The sequence below is a fragment of the Polypterus senegalus genome, chromosome 18 (genome assembly GCF_016835505.1).
Source record: "Polypterus senegalus isolate Bchr_013 chromosome 18, ASM1683550v1, whole genome shotgun sequence".
NCBI lineage: Eukaryota > Metazoa > Chordata > Cladistia > Polypteriformes > Polypteridae > Polypterus > Polypterus senegalus.
Genome location: NC_053171.1, coordinates 11,116,261 through 11,139,154, shown reverse-complemented (window position 1 = coordinate 11,139,154; position 22,894 = coordinate 11,116,261). Strand labels below are relative to the sequence as shown.

At 44.5% G+C, this 22,894-nt stretch overlaps 1 protein-coding gene across 1 annotated transcript in view; it reads left to right on the top strand.

Annotated features, from left to right (window-relative positions):
* The first annotated feature begins 2,435 nt into the window (after positions 1–2,435).
* The window catches only part of pitpnc1b (phosphatidylinositol transfer protein cytoplasmic 1b), a 35,022-nt gene continuing 14,563 nt past the window's right edge, over positions 2,436–22,894 (top strand). Inside the window, exon 1 of the mRNA XM_039741243.1 lies at positions 2,436–2,794. Within this exon, the coding sequence (XP_039597177.1) occupies positions 2,747–2,794 (48 nt within the window). The 5' untranslated portion in view covers positions 2,436–2,746. The remainder of the gene's footprint in view (positions 2,795–22,894) is intronic.

The following is a 22,894-nucleotide window of genomic DNA, read 5'->3' as shown; positions in this document are numbered from 1 at the left end:
CAGACGCTCCCCACCTAATCTAACAGGGTTGGAGAGGATCTGCCAGGAAAAGACTCCAGGTGTGCCAGGCTTGCAGCGTTTAACCTGAGAAGACTTGGAGCTGGAATTGCTGCCAAAGGGGGCTTGTAGAAAGTACTGAATTAAGGGTGTGAATACTCGTAGGAATGAGACATATCTGATTTGATTTAAATAAATAAATAAAAAGCTCAAATCCAGGTGTGCAAAGCCTGTAGAGACTTACCCAAGAAGACTCAAAGCCGCAGCTACTGCCAAAGGGGTTTCTGACACACATTACTGAATTAAGCAAAAGAGTGTAATTACAGCTGCAATACCTATCTATGAGGTCAGTCACCTAACACCCCAACATCACGTAATGCCCTCATGGTCAGTCACAAAACGCCCATCGAAATCCCAGTTACACTATGGGTAACTTTTGCGACTGATGCTGTGGGTGATCAGTGATGTTGTCAGCGTTACGTGATGTACGTCACACCTATTGTGGGCTGCACTTAGACTCATCTTGAATTAAAGATCTGAATGCTTATATAAAAATTAGGGATTTCGAGTTTCGATTTTCAATAAATTTGCAGTCCTTTCTGAACACATGCTTTTGCTTTTTTCATTATGGGTGACTTAATGCAGGTTGATGTGCAAAAAACCGTCAGATTCATCCAGTCAGTCGTTATCCAACCCGCTAAATCCTAACTACAGGGTCATGGGGGTCTGCTGGAGCCAATCCCAGCCAACACAGGGTGCAAGGCAGGAACAAAACCTGGGCAGTTTGCCAGCCCACCGCAGGGCACACACCAGGGACAATTTAGGATCGCCAATGCACCTAACCTGCATGTCTTTTTAGGCCTGTGGGAGGAAACCCACGCAGACACGGGGAGAACATGCAAACTCCACGCAGGGAGGACCCGGGAAGCGAACCCAGGTCTCCTAACTGCGAGGAAGCAATGCTACCACTGCGCCAAAGTACCACCAGATTCATCCATGTAAATCTGAATTTACAACATTGTAAAGTGTGCAGAGAGTGAAGGGGTCTCGGTACCTTATGAATCTACTGTAGGTGCGGCGATCAGGTTGTCCACAAACATTCAAACGTGCGGTGCCTTTAGATCTTAACACACACTGCAAATAGCCGTGAACAGATGGTAATAGAATTGGCCAGTGGGCTTATGACTTTAGAAGGGCTCTTGCTGCTTACACTCTTAAAAATAAATACGTTGAAGAGTTTCTTCAGAGCAATACCTTAGAGCAGTAGTGTAGGCAGCAGGGGGTCTTCGGAGGCTTAACTCCCTAATATACTAATATATGGTGCCAAGTGCCTGGTCTTTTCGTCTGTTGTGTATGTATTTTTATACTTATATGTCAGTGAACATAAAACCGTAAGGTTGTAAGGTGCCTCCCCCATGACGATTGACAAATCCCTGTCCCAGCCCACACTTTTCACAACATGTTATGTAAGTTGGTGAAGTCAAAACCACAGTCTTTTATCTAAATACACCTGCTGGACATTTGGCTAAGGAGTTCTGAAACACTTAAACTGCATCACAAAGCAGAACAAAACATCAGCAAAGGGGGCTAAGACCCTGATACCCACTGCAGTACATTTTCACATGTACCCCAGCTCTTTGATTGAACGCTAGTGTATTGCCATAAACAGAGTACTGTCATTAATTTGGTTCCACGCCAAGCACTGCTGATACCATCACATCCAAGAAACGCCCCTGAAATAAGGGAACCATTTTTGGTTTCCGAAAGAGTCATCCATATGAAAGTTCTAGAAGGATCCTTTATTTATTTAGATCTGCATCAGGCTCCATAAACAGCCATGAACAGATGATAGCAGATTTGTGAAACACCATTGGCTTCCTGATTTTCAAGGACTCGCTGCACACAACGCCACAGGTTAAGTTCAGGTCTTCTTGACCTCTCAGCGTCCCGCATGTTAGCCTTCATATTAGGAATCTTTTCAAAGACTAGAGAGCCAATTTCATATGCAACTCACACACCCCAAAATGAAATGGGTCTTTGTCAAGCAGTGGCTCAACAACGAACCAGACATAAAGTGCCATTTTATTTAGGAGTGCTGTAGCCACCAACTGGGAGCTGCCAGGCTGCCCATCGCTTCCGAGGCAGTTCACCTGCGCTGCGCCTTCTTGCCGGACAGGTTTCTCCATATGAAGCTAATTATTTGTTCCCAAGAATTAATTGACTGTCACCATCGCATAAGTTCGTTCAAAACGCACCCAACTGAAGGCGTTCTAGTCCGCGGAGTATTCAACAAATAATCGTGAAAACAAATGCCGCCTGTGAGTCGAGAGCACTCGACGGGTTAACAGCTGACCGCGCGGCGCGGAGAAGGTGTGGTCGTAGGTGGATGGGCGGGGCCTTGCCAGTGGGCGTGTTCCAACAAAGGTGTTGAGGAAGTGGAGGAATTTCAAAGCAGAAAGACAAGGATCGGTACGGATAGGCACAGAAACGGAGAGGCAAGCGAGTGGGTTTAACAGCTAGCAAACGACAGAGCTAATGGCGCGATGATTGTGTGAAAGACACACACACGGAGAGAGAGAGAGAGAGAGAGAGTGGTGTGTGTGTGGAAGTAAAAGGGACTGGCAACATGTCAGCTCTGGTTAGATAGCGAAACCCACAGCACTGCTGCTATACACGGAAACTTTTAAGTAGAAAGGCAACGAGAGCGAGCGAGCGAAAGAAAGAAGCGGCGCCCTACCGAGCGACAGCTATGCTGCTCAAGGAGTACCGAATATGCATGCCGCTCACCGTGGACGAGGTAAGCGTCCGGTAGCCGACCCTGTCTGTCAATCTGTCTGTCTGTCCTTCTTTAACTTCTACTACTCCGTTTGCCTGCCAGCCTGGGATGCAGCGCAATGCCAGGCTTTCCTCTACCTGCACGTGCACTCACACCCGAATAACGCTCAACCCCCCCCCGGGTCGCAATCCAGATTGTCTTCCTCAAGTCTTCTCTCCCTTCGTGGCTGACATCTGCTGTATGCTGGGGTCAGGCGGAACACCTCCGACACCACAGCGCTTTCTGTTCCCCCCTGCTCGTGCTCTACACGCTGATTTACTCCTGGACTTTGACCCTGTTAAATAGGCAGCAGCCCGCACACACACACACTGACATCTTGCCAAGGGCTCACGTTTGTGTCTCCAGCCGCCTGACCTGCTGGCTGCTTGCTGGCCTGAACCCTCCGTGATGCCCCTCACTGCTGGACAGAAGACGGAGTTGTGTTGTTTGTGTCTCAGTCGGCGACCCGCCGAGCTCCAGTCCCGATGATGTCCTTATCTCAGGGCTTGATCAATTCGGGGGGTTGCCAGGGTGATAGCTTTACAGGTTGACCATGTTAGTCCATGGAAGCGTGCAAACCTCCATTCTATATATAGAAATGCCAAACAAGTTGAGGAGATGCCGGTGTTTACAGTGAGAAGAGCGCAGGCAGCTTATTAGGCTGGCTACACATCACGAGACCACCAGAGCCCAACCGGGGGTAGAATCTGAAACTGGGACCTTGTGCTACGCTGTCGGTCCGCTTACTTCGTCTGTGTGGTTTTGCGAACCTTTAAAAAGATGGGAGATCCCGATCCGGCCCCGCGCAGCTTTCCGTTGGAGTGTTTAGTTAGCAGCGAGGGTGTGGTAGTAATTAAAATGGGATAAATGTTTCTTTTTTTTTTTTTAAGTTAGCCTCAAATTTCGTCAGCCTAGTTGCACATTTGTTTTTCAGGTGTGACACCGTTTCAAAAACGGTGGAGTTAGTTAGCACCGGTGAGTTTGAGGCTTTGTGTATCCTGGTGGGTGGCTCTTACTACACTGGAAAGGAAACTTGAAGTTCCCTTAGGAAAAATTAAGCGATTCTATTCTAGTCCGTGATGGCAGCCCCACCCAGGCATGACCTGCACCCATCAGCTGTGGTCTTTGGGCTCTTCTTGCCTGAGCTTGTCGGCTGAGAGTTGCTTGCAGGCTTTTTCGCTCCAGACAGATGCTCGGAGACACATGGAGCATCGCAGGTTTATGGGCTGATGAATGCAGCTCTGCGATGGATGGCCTGCAGCCATCACGCTCTGAGATTTTCACTGGAAGGCAGCCACTCCTGCTCAGATTCCCAGTATTAGCAGTTTTGTAATAAAAATAAGCCTGATATGGATTTATGTGGAATTTACTACACTGCTTAGGGCTTCAACTGATTTGCTCTAATTGTGTCTGTTTGGACTGAGAACCGGTTTCCTGTGGACGAGCGAGTTTGGTCGGTGTGTGACAGGAAGGTGCCTATGCATTGTACTTTGAAAGTAATGGTTACAGTTTTACATACCATCTCCTAAAGGGGGGTACAGTAGATCACACCATTAGAGAAGAAAAATATGGACCAGGAATTTCAAACCCATTGAGGGCTTTTATGTTTTCAGTTATTCAGTTTGATACAACTGTCCCCATAGTCCTCCCTGGAGAACGCTGGCAGGTGAAGTTGCCTGCTCAGGACCACGCAGTGAGCCCACAATGCCTGGACACTAGAGGGCTCCCCCCGTCACTTACTCTTAAATTGCCCATTAGAGCACCTAATCCCACCCTCTACTTGCACTTAAACTGGCCACTGCATGGACCCCCTGCTTCTTACACTTAAGATGGCCACTAGAATGGCTACATCTTGCTACTAAGACCATCTTTGGAGCCCCCAGAGCACCCCCCGCTACTTGTATTTAAAATGACCACCAAAGGGCCCCCCTGCCACTTGCATTTAAATTGGTCACTAAATGGACCCCCAGCTTCTTACATTTAAGATGGCCACTAGAAGCCCCCCTTGCTGGCTCCAGTTAAGAACACCACTGGAGCAGCCCACCTCACCCTGCTCTCCACTTGTACCTAAGGTAGCCACCCTTGGCGGTATGGTTGGCTACTTACACCTAAATTAACCAGAAGTCTCCATTGCTACTTCTTCTAATCATGGCCACCAGAACCCCCCCTGCCATCACCAGTACTTGTACTTAAAATGACCACCAGAGGGGCCCCCTTGCTGCTTGTCCTTAAGAGGACCACCAGAGGGCCTCCAATATTTGTACATAAGCTGGCCACCAGGGGGCCTGTCTTTGCTACTTGCACCTAAGCTGCCCACTAGAGCCTCCACCTCGCCAGTTACAGGCTGGCCAGAAGTCCTCATTGCTACGTGTATGATGAGCACTAGAGGCCCCACCGAAAACGCCCGCTTAAACTGGCCTGGCCACTAGATGCTCCCATCCCCACCAAGGAGTACAGAGGCTGGAGGCTTTCTGAGTAGGCCATTTTTCAGGGTGAACGTAAGCACCTTTATAACCCATGGAGTGCTCTTCTTGTCTAAGTGTGCAGCATTTACGGTTTTGTGGTGTCTTCTAGAGTTGTAAAAACGTCAAATCTGAGCTTTTGAGTGATATATTGGAAAATAAGCAGCCATTCTGTTCTTTGATTTTGGAGTGTTCGCTGGGTGACTGTGATTTGGCCAACTGTGCCCTGTGATATGCTGGCATCCTGTCCAGAGTTGGCGGCCACCTTGTGCACCATGACCTCCTGCACCGAGGCTGCCGATTTTAGGCTTGTATGCTGAAGGTGCTATAACAGTAATGGGCTCACAATGATGTGGTACACTGATCACTTAGTTGATGAAGGCCAAGTGTTCTGCCCTTTTGGTTTTCATTATCAAGGGCATATTTTGCATGGGAGGAGTATTCTTTTACATTATGGTTTTATTGGGTAGTTATGTATGTATGTCTGGCACCACATATGTCAATTGTGTTCTCTAGGGGGACCTACTGAGCCAAACTCTAATGTTGCCTGGTAGGTAAAAATAAGTATAAAGATAACTGGTCTCCCTTTTATGGGAGAGTCTGGTGGGCCGGTAAGTATTTGTGTCCGGTATCTCCGTATCAGTCAGATGCTACGTATGCTCTACGTGTTGGCCTTCTGCTGCTTGCTATGTTTTATTAATCGCGTTACACTGAGGTAGGATGAAAGATGTAAGTATTTACGTAGATTGAGCTCTGTATGAGCAAACTATACACGCTAGTGCATTAAAGTGAACATCAGCACTGGGCTGCTGCCGCTAATGTGAAGTGAGCCCACCACAACAGTACATCCTAGAAGAAATAGATTTTCCAAAATAACACCTCTGCTACTTCAGGTCCTCGTCACACACCCCAGGTAACTCTTTGGAATTAGCTGACCATGACGACGCAGCTTATGACTCGAAAACTGGCACACTTCATGTATGGCAGTGGGCTTGATTGGTGGACTTATGACTCATGTTGTCTGCTAACTCCTTACTTGGCCGCCCCACACCTGCCATGCATGGCCACCAGCAGCTCCACACACTCTCGTCTGCCTCTCACGTTGACTGCCTAGACCTTCATGCTGCCTCGCATCTTGCTTGGGCTTGGCGGTAACAGCCCAAACACCCCCCTAAGCCCCACCCCACCTGCGTGTGCTGATCCAGGTCATAATGCATAAGGCCAGACACCCAGACTAGTGGACTTCAGCAGAGTCGAAGTAACCTTGGAGGGCTGGCAGCTCCGTGCTCTTCATCTCGTCCACACTCTGCACAGCTCCTTTCATGACCCCAGTGATTCAGCTATGTGGCATTTCCTTTGTGCCCACTTCCACCCTTTATAATCTGCATTTTAGTTTCTAATAATACTGCTTTACATTTTCATGACATTCTGGCCAAATTATATTTATTACTTTGTAAACATATTAACATAGCTACAGTACATTAGGCATGAAGCACTTGAGTATAATAAGTTTACTTTCCACAGCGCAGATGTTGATCTGTGAGATACGGCGAGTATTCTGTGTAAGAACGCTGCAGGGCACACCAGACTGGCACTTGACATGGCTCATTTTATGCCAGCTTTGTGATACCCTGGAACAAGCTAACGAGACATGGAGTTGAAGCTGAACCCTTGAGAACCTTCAAGAAGGACAGCTTAGCTGTTAGCTAAACGCATGGCTGACACTGAACTGGACTGAAGGGTCTCCTCTCGTGTGTCAGATTTCTTGTGTCCTCGTACAGGGGGTTTGTTCTCCGTGGTATTGCTTTATAGATTTCAGAATTCCAATTTTTGAATGCTAATATGTTTGTTTATTCCATCACGTCTGTTTGGAGACCCGTGTGGGCACACGACTGTCTCAATTGGAGATCTCAGTGTAAGAGCCGTCCTAATCCAGAGTCTCGGAATGTCCCAATCAGAGACTGAGAGCACAGAGGAGTCTGGGATTAAACTGGAAAAAGTCTGTAATTTGATTAAATGAATTCTGTTTAACATGTAAAGAAATTAAATGAACCTGATTCAAAAATAAAAATGAGCAGATTAACTAAAGCTGTAAGGAATTCTGAAAATAACACCAAACTAAAAGAGTCTATAACTGAATCCAAATAAAAAGAAATTCTGAAAGAGTGGGAAAACGGAAAAGAAAAAAAAAAATTTAGAAATGAAATGGGCTGAAAAACAAAAAAATAACCCTGAGGGAACAAAAGGGGCGATCCTAACGGTAGGATAAAGAACAAAAGAACAAATTCCTAACGTATAAATGAAACTCGCGACCAGACTGAAACTGTGAGGCACTTCCTTGAGAAGAAGGACTTGGCCGGCCACAGGACTCGTGCTGCTCTCGAATGGCAAAGACACAGAGGCTTGGAATTAAAAAGTGGGCCGCATGGCAAACGGGCTCTGGCATTTGATTGTGTTTTTATATTCTAACCCCCCCCGCCTTCTGTGCTTTTGAATAGTGATTCAATAAAATGACAGAAACCTGCTCACTTTCAGAATGCAAGCCATTATGGTGGACTTTGGGCAAAGAGTAGGTGGAGCGCATGCCAAAAATGAACAGAGGGGCGGAGCCACATGCAGAGCCTGCGCCCAATCAGGATGAGGATAGCCAAGTAAAGCTGCACAGTCCATTTGGGGACAGCAAGAAGTGTCAGAGTGAATCAATTAGCATCTTCATCCGTCCATACTTCCAACAGTGAATTTGTTCTACCAATTCACATTAATGGGCATTCTGAAATATTTATTATACTTTTTATTTGATTAATATTGGAAATCAGAGCAACAAAAACTGGACACGACTATTCAGTCAGTCAAGCTTGTTTGTTCAGCTAATAGATGCGCTGTCCCGATAGCTCATCCAGATCCTTCTTAAAAGTTGTCAAAGGTTTCTACTTCAACTCCATGACTTGGTAGTTTGATTCCCACAATCTTTTGAGTAAAGTGCTTCCTGCCTTCAGTCCTACCTGCAACGTCACAATGGCCTCTTCACCACAATGTCCCATATTGTATAACTCCAAAGAACGCTATTGGAGGATTTGGGGTAACAATGAGTCCGGGGGTTTCACAGTTTGGTCTGATGATGTATAATCTGGTTGCTGCCATTCTTCACAGTTCTGGACTAATCAGACGCATGCAGTCTTTCCTTTATACCTGAATTACTCCATGTTTTGAACAAGGTAATGGAGAGAGCATCTTGTTGATGGCCGATTGCCATTCATTATCTGAAATTCTAATTAGCAGGTCTCTTTTCCAACATAACCTTGAATCATCTCTGGGCATCCCCTTTGAAATACATCGGTGTGGTCTGGGGATGTTTCATCATATTTAGATAGCAGAGCTTCAGCTTTAGATATGAGCTGTGGAAAATGTCTAACTTTCACATGCAGTAGTATAGGAACAGAAAGAAGACGTGTTGTATTGGGCAAGTGTGTGTGTGTCATTCTGTCAGTTTAATATGTCGTACAAAGCCGACTCCTGCATGAATGTAAATTTAGTTTCCAGACACAGTCCAGTGTCAACTATAAGCCTCATCAAAAGCTTAACATATCAACGTTCTACTTGGCTGGCATTTTTAATTTGCACCCAGTGCTGCCGGGGAGCCCCCTTAACTAATTATTTCTTGTATAGCCCAGCATTACACAAGGATGGGCTTTAACGGGCTCTGATTTTTGACAGCCTTAGGGTCTGAGCATGTAACGCCATGTAGATCACCCGCTATACACGTCCAGCATGTGAGCAGCGCAGGCCTGACTGCATCTGCAAAAGGAGATCACAAGTGACGGTCATGTGCACGCTAAAAAGAAGGTTACAATGCACTCAACAACACACACTTTGTTTTTGTAACCTTCACTTCGTTTTGTTTTGTTTTTTTTCTGCATAGCATTAACCTTTGGAATTTTTTTTCTATAAGCACTTAAATTGTATGTGTAAAATACATTAAATTATTAGCTACTAGCAAAATACCTGCGCTTCGCAGCGGAGAAGTAGTGTGTTAAAGAAGTTATGAAAAAGAAAAGGAAACATGTTACGTTATTTTTAAAATGATTGTCAATGTAATTGTTTTGTGACTGTTATAAGTGTTGCTGTCATCAAGGATTTGATTATCATTATTTCTTTCAATCAGGTTCGTATTTGGAGGACGTGTTGTGTTCAAGTTACATTCCGTGTTTGTCAACCGTTGTAAAGATAAGAGGTTTCTGCGATGTTGCAATGTCCACGGCTTTATTTAATGTTAGCTCAGACCCGGCACTTAAAAGTTTCTCTCGCACTTTCGCTGAGTTTGTGCCAAACACTATTCTATCCCTGACCATCTCATCTTCGTTTGCATAATCACAGTCCCTCACCAGCAATTTTAACTCTGTTACAAAGTGATGAAAAGTCTTGTTTGTACCCTGCGTCTTCTCATTAAACTTGTATCTCGCGAATATCGTATTCGTCGTAGGCGTGACAAACGGCAGTGGCAGCCTGTCTATGAACTTAATTTAAACTTAAGGTTTACACTGTGCCTCGTTTCCGCAGTAGCTGCACTTATGAATATGCTTGTATGCGTCACTCGCTTCATATTCTTTTGCTGCCTTCTCAATTGTGTAATGCGTTTTTTGTTCATCGCTATTTGGAACTCTTGCTTGTTCTCTGTGTACTGTGCTTACAGTCAGTTCACGTGAGCCGCTCAGAGTACATGCATTGAAGGTTCTCAGCTGTGCTTGTGCTATCTCGTGCAATCTTGCCATGTCCACGGCTTTATTTAATGTTAGCTAACACCCGGCACTTAAAAGTTTCTCTCACACTTTCACTAAGTCTGTGCCAGACACTAGTCTATCCCTGACTATCTCATCTTCGTTTGCATAAGCACAGCCCTTCATCCGTGAATATTTAGCGGCAGCGTGTCTATTGGATTGCTGCTGATGGATGGCCTTATATGGGCAGGCACTCAATTACGTGGGAGGCATGACAATGAGGGACGCAACTCCGCTTCATACGGCAACCGAGCTGCAGGCTATGGCCTTATATACAGTATGTACATAAGTAGGTTCCATTTATGACCGTTACGTGTAGAATTTCAAAATGAAACCGGCTTAACTTTTGTAAGTAAGCTGTAAGGAATGAGCCTGCCAAATTTCAGCCTTCTACCTACACGGGAAGTTGGAGAATTAGTCATGAGTGAGTCAGTCAGTGAGGGCTTTGCCTTTTATTAGTATAGATACTTCATTAACATATTTTATATACATTGCTTGATATACAAATTATATATAGTATATATTTACAGTAGGTCTAACAGAAATTACGTTTCGAGATATTGAGCTTTAACTGTGTATACTTTTTACATATTAACATAAATAACAAATACAAATAAACTAACTATGTGTAAACCAAATAAAGTCGCATACAAGATGATCTGTTTACTAAATCACTCAATAGGACCGCATGAATCTAAACTGCATGTCGAGTACAACAACATTTCTAGGTCCGGCTCTTTAACTTCTGGGATATTGTTCACTATAAACTAAAGGAAATATACAAACAGAGTAACGCTAATTACATTAAGAGAAATAGCGATCATGTGTCATACAGAGGACTGACAGCCCACCCAGCGATGATTCCTTCCTCGCAGACCATACTGCCTGGATAGACTCAGGCCCCCCAACAAGCCTGATTTGGATTAAATGGGTTTAAGAACATAATGTTAGATCATTAGGTTATACTCCGCTAATGAAGGACAATCAATGTAGCATATATAAGCTCTGTACATACATATACAGTATATGTCTCTCTATTATAATAAAAAAATCTTGGCAAACGAGACTTTTTATCCTGCGATGAGACTTGATCTTTTGGAGAGACACTTTCACGTCCCGCGAGACAAGACTTTGAGCCAAGAGATTTCACCATACCCCGGGGCCAGAAATAAAAGACAAAGAGTAGATGACAAAGTAGAACTCGTAAAGAATTCAAGAACATGGCGCGGTACACATGCAGAGCAGGTTAGAAATAATGAAAGTATGAAAATTCGAAAGTCTCAAAAAAATGATAGTCAAGATTACAATAGCACTAACAAATGGAAATTATTACTCGGTGAAATAACGGAATAGCGAAAAGATATCGAACATATTGTTCAGATTTAAACTTTAAGTCGGAGATGTGTAGCTCGTCTAATTCGTGTTGCCATCAGGGAAGAGTTGTGTTTCTTCCCAATGAAGTGGCGTATCCGCGAGAATTAAAAGATTTGATGTTTGGTGAAACTGAATTCCCGTGAGAGAAAATTTCAAGCCCCGCAACATGAGAGTTTATGCAATGAGATTTGTAATAGTCCTGCCCACATCTAAACCATTTACAACCACGCACACGGTTCAGTTATTTCTGATTTGTGTGAATGCTATTGTCAGACACAGTTCGTGTAGAGAGAAAGAAACGATATTCACTTACGGGCAGGTATACATTGCGTTGTCACGATTTAAGTCCAAAAACTGAATCAAAATTCAATGCGATATTGATGAAAAGGTAAAAGCGAAAAGAGATTCAATATATGGGCATAGGTGATATGACAGAAGTATGTAGATATTGTTTGGCTTTTTAAACTTCAAGTTGGAGACTTGTAGATCGTCTAATTCATGTTGCCATCAAGGAAAAGTAGTGAAGAGGTGTATCTGCGAGAATTAAAAGATTTGTTGTTTGCGAGTGGCAGAGATGCGATGTTGCTGGTGCGTAACGCAGGCAGGGGGGTTGGCGAGTGACGTCCCCTAGTGAAAATATAATAATGGAATATAACACCTGTGCTGCAATGGACTGTCGGCCTGTCCGCGGTCATTTCTAGCGTTGCATGCAGTGGGGCTGAGATAGACTGCGGTCTCCTGTCACCCTGATGTGAGTTAAACATCTCTTATAATATGATAAAACACAATTTAAGGCAGTACGGTGGCACAGGTTACAAGTACCTATCTGTATCTTTGGGGGTTTCCTCCCAGTGCCCAAATACATGCAGGTTAGGTGGACTGGTGACATTAAATCGCCCCCAGTGGATGTGTGGTGTGTGTTTGTTTGTGTTTCTGAGTGCGTTCACCCTGTAATGGTCTGGCACCTTGTCCAGGGTACTTTCTGACTTGCACCCTATACGTGTTGGGATTGGCTCCAGCCCCCCCGTGACCCTGCTGAGGAATAAGCGGGCTTAGAAAATAGTAATATAATACAATATAACTAGCCGGTGCCCGCCATAGCATACGGTGGTGTAAGAATAGGAACGGAAAACGGTGAGAAAGGAATTCAGTAATCAAGTAGAAAGAAATACTTCTTGAAAGACGCAGTTATAAATAGGTGTTTTGCTGGAGACGATCTGTGTCAAGAAATAACCCACTGATAGGAACAGGCAGTTGCGAAATCCCGGAATAGAGATGACGTTGTACAAAAACCCGTCGGCAGAGAAGATACTCTTGTTCATTTTATAACAAAGGCTTAGGAAACAACCATCGCAGTATAATGAAAATAGCAAGGTGTATGGGAGGCCACAGGCAGCGTGGGGAAGGGTTTGGAAGAGGACGAATAGGAATCGAGAAATGCTGTGTGGGTGGGACCGGTTTTGAAGTGGAAGCAGGATGAACCAGAAGAGAAATCTATATAAGAGATATTTCATGGGTGTTCAGCTTCAATCCTGATGGGCCACAGTGGCTTCAGGTTTTTATTCTAACCGTTTTCTTAATTATTGCTCCCCATAAAAAATTATTTTGCCTTCATTTCATTGGCTTCCTATTTAAGACTCTGACTCCTTAATTGTTTCTTTTTTCGTAATTAGCAGCCAAAAAATAATGAGATACAAAATGAGCCAACACATGACCAGCTAACCTGTGCTCGCCATACAATATCTGAAAGTAAAGTATGGTGAAGGTCTCCGTAAAGGTGATCTGTGCAGGCCCACAAAACATTTTGGTGATGTTCTTAGAAAAAAGAAAAGTAACAGTTTTGGAAATGTCTGGTGGCAGAATGAGAACACAAACAGGCCTTGGAATTAAATAACGGGTTTAATAAACAACAAGAATCGTTTTCTAATAAAGGCATTGGTTGGAGTTTCAGGTACTGACTTACTGGTCATCTGTTGGATCACTCACTTCACCTCTCATTTCTGGTTGGGTGCCATTTAAGGAAAAAAAATGAACTAATTCAGAGGGTTAAAACTTAAAAATCAAGTCAATTAAAATGAAGGGAAAATAAGTCCATTAACATCATAAATTGCTCATTGATGTGGAAAGTGGGAGGAAGGAAACTCTTCAGCCACAGTAGCCTTCCAGGATTAGAGTTGGCCTCTCTTGTGTAATGTAACATAGGGCCGCTGGCTCAGTGGTGGCAGTGCTGCCACCTCACAGTAAGTAAACCAGGGTTCACATCCTACGTGCAACCTGCATGGAGTGTGCATGGTCTCCCTGTGTCCACATGGGTTTCCTCTAGGAGTTCTGGTCTCTTCCCCCAGTCCAAAGACATGCAGGTTAGGTAGATTGGCATTGGCAGATTGGCTTTAGTGTGTGTGTGTGTGTTCACTATGTGATGGTCTGGTACCCTGTCCAGGTGTCGTCCCTGCCTTGTGCCTGATGCTCAGTCTTTGTAACCTTGTTAAGTTATTTATCGTTCCCCATGTTGAAGTAATGGTCTGTACCTCCTTGTGATGTTATTCACCATGGAAGGTTCTATACAGTTTAAAATGAAAGGGTTCATGACTGAAGTGAGCTGACAGTTGTACTGGGCCTCTAGCATGCTTTATGATCTTCTCTTCTGTAAAATGTGCAATCTATAATGACAAAACAGCTGATTGATCAACTTACTGTGTGACCCTAATGGACTCCTTTCACCTGCTGCCACTGCTCCTGATGTAGAGATGTGAAAACAAAGGCAGCGTTGTTTTGCATCAAAGCATCAGCTGCCTCCCAGTCTCAGTGAAACGCCTTGTCCTTGTGTTTGATGAGTGCACATTGTCTCCGTGTGTGGACTCTCCCACCGCATTTGAAGAATGCCCACATTAGGCTGCTTTGCGGCTCTAAGCCGGCTCAGTGCGGGTAAGCACGCCCTGCAGTGGATGGGCACGTCTTCTAGATAGATAGATAGATACTTTATTAATCCCAAGGGGAAATTCACATAATCCAGCAGCAGTATACTGATACAAAGAAACAGTATTAAATTAAATAGTTATAAAAATGAAAAAAAAAAAAATTAAAATAAAATTAATGTTAGCATTTACTCCCCCGGGTGGTCCTTGCCGTACTCGCGATGCAATAGGAAAAGGGACGACGATTAGTGGGTTTAGGAGAACAGACGGTGTAAGCACCGTAATGTCAGTCAGTCCCAACCTGCTAAAGCCAGTCCCAGCCAGCACAGGGTGCAAGGCAGGAACAAATCCCAGGCAGGGCACACACACCCACAACCACACACCAAGCTCACACTAGGGACAATTCAGGATCGCCAATGCACCTCACCTGCATGTCTTTGGACTATGGGAGGAAACCCACGCAGACACGGGGAGAACATGCAAACTCCACGCAGGGAGGACCCGGGAAGCAAACCCAGGAGTCCCTACTGCGAGGCAGCAGTGCTACCAATGCACCACCGTGCCACCCCATCTGTAATGTTTACCTACTTATTCTCCATAGACAATTAGTTTATTAGCATTAATTAGTATTAAGAGGCCCTATGGAGTGGATTCACAAAGCATTCAGACCCCTTGACTTTCTGCACACTTTGTTGTGTTGTACATTTCATTTGAAATGGATCAATTTGCCCTTCTTGCCCATAAGTCTACACTCAATGACCCATAATGACAAAGTGAGAACATGTTTTCAGAAAGGTTTCAGAACTACTAAAAATCAAAAACTGGAATCTCCCGTCCCTGTAAGTATTCACACCCTTAATTTTCTAAAAGCCCTTTTGCCAGCCATTCCAGTTTCATGTCTTTGCTCTTGAATAAGCTCTGCACCCCTGGAGTCTTTTTCCTGACAGCTCTGTTGGACGAGATTAGAAGTGTCTGTAAACTGCCACCTTCAGGTCTCCCCGCAGATGGTCTAAGGGGTTCAAGTCTGGACTTTGGCTGGGCCACTCAAGGACACACCGAGACTTGTCCCAAAGCCACTCCTGCATTGTCATGACTGTATGTTTCGGGTCATCGTCGTGATGAAAGGTGAACCGTCACCCCAGTCTGAGGTGGTGTGCACTCCGGAGCGGGTTGTCCTTCAAGGACCTTTCTTACTTTCGCTGCATTCATCGTGCCCTCAATTCCAACCAGTCTCGCTGTCCCTGCACCCCCATAACGTGATGCTGCATCTTGGCGATGGTATTAGGCAGTGCCTGGAGTTGTTCCCAAAAAGAGCTTAATTTCTGCCTCATCAGACCACAGAATTTTTCCCTCATGCACTCAGAGTCCAACTGGGCTGTCACTTGCCTTTTACACAGGAGTGGCCTCCGTCTAGCCCGCTCTGCCATAAGTGCCTAATTGATGGAGTGCTGCTGGGGTGGTCGTCCTTCTTACAGGTTTTTCCATCTCAGCAGAGGGCTTCTGAAGCTCTGTTAGAGTGACCATTGAGTTCTTAGTCACCCCCACAAACCCAAGTTACACCAGTTAGTCCTGGTGGCTCCAAACTTCTTGCACTCCACAATTCTTGAGGCCGCTGCGCTCCTGGGAAAGCTCAGCGGTTTACAGATGGTTGTATCCCCTTGTCCTGATCTGTGCCTCACCCCAATTTGATCTTGGAGGTCTGCAGAGAGTTCCTTAAACTTTATGGCTTGATTTTTGTCCTGACGTGCAGTGTGAATTATAGACATGTCCACTCAATTGACTCTGCCACTGGTCCGACTCCAATCAAGTTTCAGAAACTCTTCAAGGAGAATTAGAGCAAACAAGAGAGCCACCCAGGCACCATCTGGAGGGCTGCAGCAAAGGGTCTGAATACTTATAGGAAGGAGAGAGTTCAGGTTTTGATTCTTTTAATAAATCTGCAAAGCTTTTCGAAAACACTTTTTCATTTAGCGTGATGAACAACACAGTAGAGTGTGCAGAAGGTGAGGGGGTCTCAATACTTACTGAATCCACTGAATGATAAATGACCCTAAAGATCTTTAAGTTACACTTAATGCCTGATGTGTAAGGTGAGCTCACTGTGAGACGCGTGTCTGTTTGATGGGGGGCACAGTGGTTAGTGTTACGGCCTCACATGTCCAGCACTGTGCGTTCAAATCCCCAGCCCTTACACTGCATGTGCAGATTTTGTGTCTTCTCCCTGCCCCAGCGTGGATTTACTTCTCACATTCCCAAACTTGTGAATGTGGGGTTAATTGGGGAAACCACATTGACCTTGTGCGAGTGGTCCTTGCCATGCAGAGTTGGTTGCAGCCCTGTGCCCACCACGGTGCAAACTGGGGTGGCATGGTGACATTAGCTCACATTCTGGTGCTGACCAGAGTTGTGTTTTTTTTTTTTTCTTTCCAGGCCTTTAATGACTTCTTGGGCACGGCCATCATCGGTGTGTCTGTTTGCAGAGAGAGTGTCGACCTGGTCGAGAGGTTTACTGAACTCGGCAGTGACATTCACGTCTCTTGGGTGACTCTTCCTATGAAATCAGTAGATGGATTGGGGGGAGCATGGGGAGGGGTCATGAGGTCACTATAAAAGGGTGTGTGGCACTCCTGGTATCGCTGCAAAAGGACGAAGGTCCAAGTCTTTAGAGTCCTGGTGCTTCCTGTCTTGCTATATGGTTGCGAGACAAGGACCAGTGACCTGAGATGAAGACTGGACTCCTTGCGTCTCTCCAGAAAATCCTTGGGTACCGTTGGTGTGACTTTGTGTTGCTAATGGAGTCCCGAATGAGGCACATACCTGCATTGTGAGGGAGCGTCAGTTACGGCACCACAGCCATGTGGCACGTTTCCCCGAGGGTGATCCGGCTCATAAGATCCTAATTGTTGGGGGCCCGAGTGGCTGGACCAGGCCAAGGGGTAGTCCACGTAACACCTGGCTTCGGCAGATATAGGGTGGGACTGGGCCGCGTGTCTGCCTGGAGGGTTGCAAACCGGGATCCCAAGTTTTTTCGACGTGTAGTGGATGCAGCAACGCGCGGTACCAGTGCATGCTCCCTGACTTCACTTGACTTGACTTTCCCAAATCCCAAAGATGTGAAAGGCTGGGTTAGTCGGTGACGTGCTATCTATGTGCTTATTCCAGGTTTCTGGTGTCCCACCTGCTCAGTTTATGGTGCGTTACGCTTGTATTTCTCTTTGAAAAGTAAACAGTCTGTGATGTCGGTGTAAATGACGGTGGCCTCCTCATGCAGCAACACCAAACACAGCATTCAGCGTCCCGTCATCTTCATGACAGATTCAGTCCTGTAAGGAAAAATGCCAGAAGGGCTCTACAGCAGAGTAGAGCTGGCGCTGGTGTTGTTGTGAGCTGCCGTTGCTGGTTGAGGCGAGTCAGCCCTCGCTCTGATGGTCACACTTGATTCATCAAAGGGGGATTCCCCCTCCCTCACCTCCCCCTTCCCTGCATCACAAACGCACTTGGAGAGGAAAATCTGGGTCATGACGCCATAAAGGTTGAGAAACGCCATTCTGCTTAATCATGGCATCCATTAAGAGCTACAGATTACGAGAATCGCCAGCACAAATTTCCCACGCGTTGGCACCCCTTAGGATGGAAGAGGTCCTACTCTACTCTCTGCTCCCTCTTAATTATGCAGGTGACATTTTTGACTTGTAAATCACAATGGTGTGATAATTCACAGTGTACAGCTTTCATATTTTCATAAGAGGCTCGTGCTGGTGGTGCATTGGTCAGTGCTGCCCGCTCAGTTCCAGGTCAGTGGGCTTGAAGGCACTGTGGGTGGATTGCTGTCTGTGTTGAGTTTGCATGTACCCCACTGGTCTTCTGGGCTTTTTGTCCAGTTTTTCTTTCCACATGCCAGCTTTCTAAATCCACAGCATGGCCCACTGGTGCCACTTCTGCATGGAGGCACAGCACTGTGACATGCACAGACCTTTAAGTGCGCAGGGGCTCAGAAGGGGTGACGGGGCACATTACAGGACAGTATTTTAATCCTGGACATAAATCAGTGCCCACTTTTATTTCTGTGCTTTTAATTTCACTGGACCTTTGGATGTTAACTTCTGCAAAAGAAATTGTTGGATTTGGGGTCTCAACTCGCCACACAGCATGAAAATAGTATGGAGAAACTAATAAAAATTAGTAAGGACCACAAATCATAACAATTTGTGTTGCTGAAGTTAACATCTGCTATTAGCTTTATGGGATTGAGCCATTTTAGAGTTCTAAAAAAATATTTTGCATCTTCCTGGGATGTCATGTTTTGCAGGTTAGCAGTGACAGCTGCTATGGGTGACCCTTGGAGTCATGCATTGGGTGACATTTGGGATCAAAGGCATAAAGGGTGGCAGGTTGAGACTTCTGGATTGTCTGAGTTTACGAATATTTCCTTAAATGTATTTGCGAGTTTTCCGACCAGTTTCTGTTCCCTTTTAGAATTTCATGTTTCGTTATGGTTTTGACTTTTGAATAACGTGTTCTCATCCTGTTATCTCCTGGCCCCCTTTTTCAAGCCCTAGCAGTGTGCTCAGTTTGCTGTTTTCATTCTCAGGCACAGCACACATTTGCCCATAATTATCAGAAAAGGACACTTCACCAGCGCTACTGGACTTGCATTTGACAAGACAAAAGAGCAAATAAAAGAAATCATCATGTAGTGATGTGAAATACCAAATGGCCCTTAACTACAAAACTTCACTGCACTGCATTGCATACCCACAGCACAGCAAAATTTTGTTTTTTCCCTTTGTAAAGTGCCCACCGTGGGTCAGATATTCAGGAAGCCATTAGAACGGATTGTCTGGCACCATAGGTCACCATTATTTTTTTTTTTTAGCTTTAGACTTTCAGCAAGAAAAAATAACATTTTTATGATAAAAAACCCTGAATTACAATCTTATATATAAACGTCTACTCGTAGAAGTGTGTGTGCCTGTCTGTCCGGCCCGGAAATGCGAAGGTACGGCATGAAGCTCAAAGAAAGCGACTGTCGCCAAAGTGAAACTACCAAGAAAAGCGAGAAACTTGCTTAGCCGCTGATAGACAATGGAGGCGAGCACATCGGTAAAACGAAACCTCTGAGGATAGAGATCCTCGCGTAGCCACTGATAGACAATGAAGGGGAGCACATTGGCAAAATGAAACCTCTGAGGAGATAGAGACTTGATTAGCCACTGATAGATAATGGAGGCGAGCACCTTGACAAAATGAAACCTCTGTGGATAGAGAAACTCGCTTAGCCACTGATAGACAATGGAGGCGAGCACATCGGTAAAACAAAAGTCTGAGGAGATAGACAACGGAGGCGAGCACCTCGACAAAACGAAACCGCCAAGAAAAGATTACCTTGCTTAGCCTCTAATGCTCAACTGATATGATTGATTGAAGTGCCAGAATCCATGTTTTCTGGGAGCCCGGGCTTTTTACGGCATGGGCTTACACAGCTAGTTTAAAATAATTTGATACATTCTGCATGCATTAAGATCTCTCAGTAACAAAAAAAAAAAAAACTGTACAGTGCCCACCAAACTTCTTACTTGCATGTCCATACAACACCTCGCCACGATGAATAAGAATGAGCTTCATGTTGTTTAATGAAGACCCTGAGGTTAAGGAACAGAACTTTGAACCAAAATCAGGACAAACAGCACAATCCATGCAAAGGAAATGCACCAAAAAGCTAAGCTATACAAAAGGGTCCCTGAATACCCCAGTGGAGCTGACTGGTCCATCTGCCTTCTGCAGTGCATCCTTACCCTGCTCACCTTGCTAAAAATCCATTCTCCTTTTCAAGCCCCCAAACTTTCCTTTCTTCCTTCCTTCATTCCTCTTTCCAACCTCTTGAGCCCCTGTCTGCTACTTTCAGCTAATTATAAGTTCAGTTTAAAGGACAGACGAGGCCACTTTGATCTCTGGTCCCACTGAGGCTTCTAAGAGATCCATCACAAGTGCTTCTGGGTTACCGGGAAGTGACCACCCACCATCCAGGTGCTGTCCGTGCGGGGACCCCCCAGTGGCACCAGGTGTTCCTGCCTCTTCCCCTCTCCATACTGTCCTCTTGTGTCCACTAGTGTTCTCCTTAGCATTATGTTTACCCCTGGAAAAATCGAGCCAAAAATGTTGAATTTTTCTTAACAAGCAGTGAGAAGTCAAGCAAAATGACCCCTTTAATTGGCCAACTAAAAACATTACAATATGGAAGCTTTTCTTATCTTGCCTTATCTGGCCTGAGTTGCATTAAAAGCCTGCATATTGTAATCTTTAATTAGCCAATAAAAGGGGTCATTTTGCTTGACTTATTATTTCATCCATAATGGCTGACATAGTACAACACCCTAGTACTCTTAACAGACAAAAATGTTATTATGTGCACCAGAAACTCCTAATTACCAGAACATTAACATAAATACAGCAAGGAAGGTACGTCTACTGTCCGCTGCTGTACTGATGCAGGTTTAGTACACGTCCTTCATCTGCCCTGTTTTCAAACAGTCACCAGCACACAGCCCAATGTCACCATCAGGACAGTAGAAGTGTGTTTGTTTGCGCTCTTTTATTACGCAGGGCGAGTCAAAATTATGTTAACATTTGAATAGCGGAAACAACTTATTCACAAAACATACTTCATATGTGCAAGATGACTTACAGGAATGTCTCACCCTGTTCGCCATCATGTTCAACATGTGTACCATATGTGGCAGAGAAATCATCCAGAAAGTTTGTATATAAGTACTAGTGGGCTGTGCCCCCTGCTCACTTCGCTCGCCATCCCCCGGACGGGCGCTACGCACTGGCCACTTCACAGATCTCTTATGGGGAAGCAGATGTACAATTTAAACAGATTATTTTCATGGGTATGCATAATAGAACTAACTGTTTTACATTACAGCAAGTAATTAACCATAGTAAAAATAGTAAAGCGTAATATTTTGAAAGAAAATTATTTTTCATGTTGTGTTATACGTTTTCGTTCTGTTTGGTTTTGAAATTAACACGCAAATTTTTTAAACTTTCACTTTTACTGTAAAACTTCAGTAAAAACAATTTTTTTTGTCAATATTGCATTGAATTTTGATTCCGTGTTTGGACTGTCCTTGTGACAATGCACGTATAACTGCCCGTGAGTGAATATCGTTTCTTTCTCTCTAATAAATAAACCGACTTTTTTTGAATGTTTGTCCCTGTGATTTGTTAATTGTCATAGCAAAAGCTATTGTAACGGGAAACGTTTTAATACAAATGGCATATCAAGATCTCCTTTGGTGTCTAATTTTATCTGCGGAAGATGTACAACTGTACATTACGTTTCTTGTCGCATGTTAAAAGTTTGTATGTCATTGCTGTGTAACTGATTGACAGTTTTTCTGTTTGACTTCATCGTTTCTTGTACTCATTTCCTCTGCTGGTAACCCTTCTCCTCTCTTGCTAGTTATCTTATCCAAAGATCTTGACTCTACATTGTTCTCCTCTCTTGCTAAATGAATCTTAGCCTGAAGAGATCTATTAATTTTTTCCACCTAAGATGACTCACTTAAAGGTTTTCTAATGTTGTCATTTTTCCTAGCATGCATATAAACACAAGGAACTTCAGTTTCTGTATTACATCTGCCTGAAGAAGGGGCCTGAGTTGCCTCGAAAGCCTGCATATTGTAATCTTTCTAGTTAGCCAATCAAAGTTGTCATTTTACTTGACTTCTCACTACATTAGTAAATTACCATGAAGTCCTGTCTTTTAATGCTGTCTTGTTTCTCATGGCACAAGAGAGTGGCGACTGGTTGCATGTTGCTTGGACATGGCAGTAAGAATTTCCCTGTACCCTGTGCATGTGACCAAACTTCTACTGCGTCCACTACTATGGCCTCTCACACTTCAGTGAAGGTGTTTACATGTGTATATTCTAATGGTTTTGATTATTCCTGGTAAGTAAGGAGTTGTGTTCTGTAACACTGTGCTCCTTCTCACCCTCTCAGGTCTGCTGATGAATGGTGTCTGGTGATGCCACCTCTACAGTCGTATGAAAAAGTTTGGGACCCCCTCTTAATTCTTTGGATTTTTGTTTATCATTACCTGAGCTTTCAAAGTAGCAACTTCCTTTTAATATCTGACATGCCTTATCGACACAGTAGTATTTCTGCAGTGACATTAAGTTTATTGGATTAACAGAAAATATGCAGTATGTATCATAACAAAATTAGACAGGTGCAAAAATTTAGGCACCCCAACAGAGATATGACACCAATACCTAGTTGAGCCTCCTTTTGCTCCTTTGAGCCTCTAGACGCGTCCTTTGATGAGTGTCTGGATTCTGGATGGAGGTATTTCTCACCATTCTTCCATACAAAATCTCTCAAATTCAGTTAAATTTGATGGCTGCCGAGCATGAACAGCCTGCTTCAAATCATCCCATAGATTTTCGGTGATATTCAAGTCAGGTGACTGTGACGCCATTCCAGAACATTGTACTTCTCCCTCTGCATGAATGCCTTTGTAGATTTCCAACTGTGTTTTGGGTCATT